The sequence below is a fragment of the Condylura cristata genome, unplaced genomic scaffold (assembly GCF_000260355.1).
Source record: "Condylura cristata isolate star-nosed mole 26May11 unplaced genomic scaffold, ConCri1.0 scaffold00013, whole genome shotgun sequence".
Lineage (NCBI taxonomy): Eukaryota > Metazoa > Chordata > Mammalia > Eulipotyphla > Talpidae > Condylura > Condylura cristata.
The window spans coordinates 1,010,451-1,011,025 of record NW_004567114.1 but is presented as its reverse complement, the minus strand read 5'-3'; the positions used below and the strand labels follow the sequence as shown (position 1 = coordinate 1,011,025).

General features: G+C 70.6%; 1 protein-coding gene across 1 annotated transcript in view; it reads left to right on the top strand.

The window, feature by feature from the left end:
• The window catches only part of TRAF3 (TNF receptor-associated factor 3), an 18,554-nt gene that overhangs the window by 2,468 nt on the left and 15,511 nt on the right, over window positions 1–575 (top strand). The window contains exon 2 of the mRNA XM_012724369.1: window positions 6–119. Coding sequence (XP_012579823.1) covers window positions 6–119 — 114 coding nt within the window. The remainder of the gene's footprint in view (window positions 1–5; window positions 120–575) is intronic.

Below are 575 nucleotides of genomic sequence, written 5' to 3'. Positions count from 1 at the left end.
CCGACTGCAAGGAGAGGCTGCTGCGGCGGGACCTGCGCCAGCACGTGGACACGGCCTGCAAGTACCGCGAGGCCACGTGCGCGCACTGCAAAAGCCAGGTCCCCATGGTCACGCTGCAGGTGCGCACGCGGGCCCGGGCAGCTCGCGCCGCGCCTGCCCTGGGAATAAAGAGAGGCAGCGTGGCGGCGTCAGGAATGCATCGCTAAGGATAAGGTACCTCAGCCTCGGGGGGTGGCCGGGGGCCCTGGGGCCTTCGCACCCTGTGGGCTGTGAGCGAGCCCAGGGCTGGGAGTGTGGGAGGGAGGGGGCGCCCCCAGGCAGAGCGCCTGTGGAGTCAGGGTGAGCCACCTGACCTGGGGCCTCCCGAGTCCTGCTTCGAGGTGCTCGGAATGTCTGGAGGCTTGGGGTGGCCCACGACAGTCCAGTGGCCCTGACCGTGTCTGCGTGGCCCCCGAGGCATGCGGCCACACTCTGCTGCGGGCTGCCCATCTGCAGCCCAGCGCAGGGGGCATGTTGCCTGGGCGGGGGGTTACCCCAGGTCACCAGGGCGTGGACGCCTGCAGCACTCTGCTGGG